The 3,359-nt window shown below is 36.9% G+C and overlaps 1 protein-coding gene across 1 annotated transcript in view; it reads left to right on the top strand.

Annotated features, from left to right (window-relative positions):
* Positions 1-3,359, top strand: part of LOC102583111 (AP2-like ethylene-responsive transcription factor At2g41710) — a 10,742-nt gene that overhangs the window by 5,996 nt on the left and 1,387 nt on the right. The window contains exons 3-9 of the mRNA XM_006356844.2: positions 777-859; positions 1,015-1,023; positions 1,114-1,202; positions 1,474-1,547; positions 1,620-1,670; positions 1,870-1,931; positions 2,091-2,713. Of these exons, the coding sequence (XP_006356906.1) occupies positions 777-859; positions 1,015-1,023; positions 1,114-1,202; positions 1,474-1,547; positions 1,620-1,670; positions 1,870-1,931; positions 2,091-2,713 (991 nt within the window). The remainder of the gene's footprint in view (positions 1-776; positions 860-1,014; positions 1,024-1,113; positions 1,203-1,473; positions 1,548-1,619; positions 1,671-1,869; positions 1,932-2,090; positions 2,714-3,359) is intronic.

The raw sequence follows: 3,359 nt of genomic DNA, 5'->3' as shown, positions 1-3,359 counted from the left end.
TAAAGACGGATTTCTCGGTTTTAAAAAAAAAAAAAAAAAAAAAAAAAAAAAAAAGCTACCTGCTATTTTTACATGATTCTATAATATTCACAAGGATTCTAACAGTAAATAGGGAATGCTGCAACATGAAGTGATCCGCAGCCGTGTCATGCATGACACAAACTTGTACCGATACACCCTGCTTAGAGATGATAAACTTGTTTCCTTGATATTTGAATTTGTTTCCATATTTTATATACAGTTTTTATGAGAACTGAAGAAGGGGAAAACCTATAAATCAGTAGAGGTGTTTGATTTGGATTTGAGAAAAAATTGAAGTTGAAACTTTTTGGGATGGGAATAGTGCCTACTCTATTTGAGTCCTTAGGTAAGATTAAACAGAAAGACTTAAGAATTTAGAATGCCTGCACTGCTTGGATGAGCATGTTTTTTTATTTGTTTTAGTTGCTAAAGCAGAATATCCTCTTCATTGGATCTTCACATTTACGTTCTTGGTTTTCCATGTAGGAGGAATGAAGAATTGCCTCTTTATGATTTTTAACAAACAGAAGGAGAGTTAATGAGTACCTATTGTATGCAATAGAAGATTCTAGGCCTATAGGTTTTGTCTCTTTTCTTGTGTGTGTTTTTCTGTTCTATTTATTAGTCAGATAAGATGGTATATGTTAACTCTCCTTCTGTTTTGACTGTTCTTTTAAAGAAATATTACTTGTCTCAACAATTTCTCTTGTTCCTTGGAAAATTTTTGAGCTATGTTTTTAATTTCATGGGACTAGGCATAGATGGACTGGTCGTTATGAAGCTCATCTTTGGGATAAAAGTACCTGGAATCAAAACCAAAATAAGAAAGGAAAGCAAGGTGTTTCTCTTTGTTCTCTAGCAGATATTTTTGTTTCTATTTCATGCTGGTCAGAATTCAGCTCGATGCTCCAGTTTTTCACAAACTGATGTTTAGAAAGTTTTTATATTGCATGGACATTGGGACATTTATTGCTGCTTGATCTGCATGGGCAGTTTATTTAGGTGAGTACTTGGATTAATCCTTTTCTGAAGTGTACTGCACATGAAAGGAGATTAAACTGTTAAACATTTCGTGAACAAAATTGGTTGTAGGAGCATATGATGATGAGGAGGCTGCAGCAAGAGCATATGATCTTGCCGCTTTGAAATATTGGGGTCCTGGAACTCTCATTAATTTCCCAGTAAGATGTTTAATATTAGTTTGTTTCTCAGTTTACCAAGCAATACAAGCATCTAGCCCTTCCTCATTCCCTCCTATCTTTCTCAAGGATTTACTACTTCAATTCTTGTCTTGCTTTGTTTTCTTAATTCCTCACTTGCATAATATTGGGTATGTTAAAGCTTTGCACCGAACAAAGGAATAATAGATCCTTTCCAAATGTTTCCCAACTGTATCAGGTGCTTTGCAATGGGTATACTTTCATGTACTAAATGTGCTGACCGTTTATGTAGGTGACAGATTATACAAGGGACCTCGAAGAGATGCAAAATGTCTCAAGAGAGGATTATCTTGCATCATTAAGAAGGTGGGTATGCTGTTTGCATATGCATGTGTTTGGTAGAGTATCTGCTGATTCCTCATAAACTCATCTTTGCAGAAAGAGTGGTGGTTTCTCCAGAGGGATCTCTAAATATCGTCCGCTATCCAGGTATGCTAGCACAGATCAAGTCTGCATTCATATTACTTGTTGAATTGAAAAGATTATGTGATGAAGGATGAAACGCTGTGGGATTCTCCTGACACATTCACATTTACCTATTTTTCCTGGTATCTTGATATTAATTAGGGTTTCTTAGATGTCATTATTCACGATATCTTCCGTCTTCTCTTCTCTGCATCCAATGTAGTCGATGGGATCTGCAATTCGGTCGTGTGCCTGGAGCTGATTACTTTAACAGCCTGCACTATGGTGAGTACAGTTATTGTCATACAAAAAGAAATTTCTATTAATAATTGTTCATTTTAGACCTTCATTCTCAAAAACTAAAATAGTTCCATTTAGACCTAGGATTTAGTTAGCAAATCAAGGGCTGAACTCACATCTTATAAATCTTTAAATTTCTCAAAGGTGATAATGCCACAGTGGACAATGAGTACATCGGTGGTTTCTGCATGGATAGAAAGATTGACTTGTCAAGTTACATCAAGTGGTGGGGAGGTAATAAAGCTCGTCAAACAGATTCCCATCTGAAAATGTCGGAGGAAACAAAGGTTGGTTGTCCTGAAGATATTGATAATGAGCTTAGGGATTCAGAATTATCAATTCAGCAGACTGAACCATATGAGATGCCCCGTTTGGGTGTGTACCAAGAAAAAAAGAATCATAAAAGCTCAACATTGTCTGCTATGAGCATTTTGTCACAGTCTGCAGCGTACAAGAGTTTAGTAGAGAAGGTTGCGAAAAAGAAAGAAAAAGTTGAGAATGATGAGAACGAAAACAAAAGCACTATCAACAGAGTCGACCGTGGGAAGATGATAGAGAAATCAAGTCCTGATAGTGGAAGTGAGAGGCTTGGAGCTGCATTTCTCAATGCTGGGGGATTATCTATTAACAGAAACTTGCACCCACTTACTCCACTCCTGTCAGCACCACTTCTCACTAACTACAACAGCATAGATCCCTTAGCAGACCCTGTTCTTTGGACATCTCTTGTTCCTAATTTTCATACAGGTTCTTCACGGACTGCCGAGGTGGGTTTATCTCTTATCAATGCTTAGATTATCTTGTTTTGCATACTCTATCTGTATAGAAACATGGAAAGTAGGATAAAAAGTTGGAGTGGAATGTTAATCACCTAGACTCTATGAATCCTAGCATCTGAAGCTTAGTTTCACCAATTAATCCAGCTTCACATGAATACTAGATCAAATTAAAGAAGTTGCTAATTTGAAATTTTGTCCATTTAATTATTTAAAAGTGAATTTTTCTTCAGCAGACTGTTTCCTAGCTATATCATCTAATGGAACTTGCACTTAGCTAAGCCTGAGCTCTACTATCCATGTCCACCAGCAATTTAAGTGGGAAAATCATGATTGTTGTTAAGATATACAAAGTGTATTAATATGAGTTTTCTCTTTGAAGAATGGGATAAGACACAAGTACCCCTTAGACTATGACCGAAATCCCGAAATCCCATAGACACACCTTAACTAAACTAAGGTCCTATACCCCCTGAACTTATTTTTTTTGTAATTTTGTACACCTTTTGTCTTACGTGGCACACTCCGTGACTCCACGTAATTGAGGCGCGTGGGAGATATTTGGATGCCACGTAAGCCAAAATGGTGCACAAAATTACAAAAAAATGGGTTCGGGGGGGGGGGGGGGGTTAAAAGG

This window comes from Solanum tuberosum, unplaced genomic scaffold (assembly GCF_000226075.1).
Source record: "Solanum tuberosum cultivar DM 1-3 516 R44 unplaced genomic scaffold, SolTub_3.0 scf00235, whole genome shotgun sequence".
Taxonomy (NCBI): Eukaryota; Viridiplantae; Streptophyta; class Magnoliopsida; order Solanales; family Solanaceae; genus Solanum; species Solanum tuberosum.
Note: the sequence above shows the minus strand (reverse complement) of the source record. Positions and strands in the feature narration are given on the sequence as shown.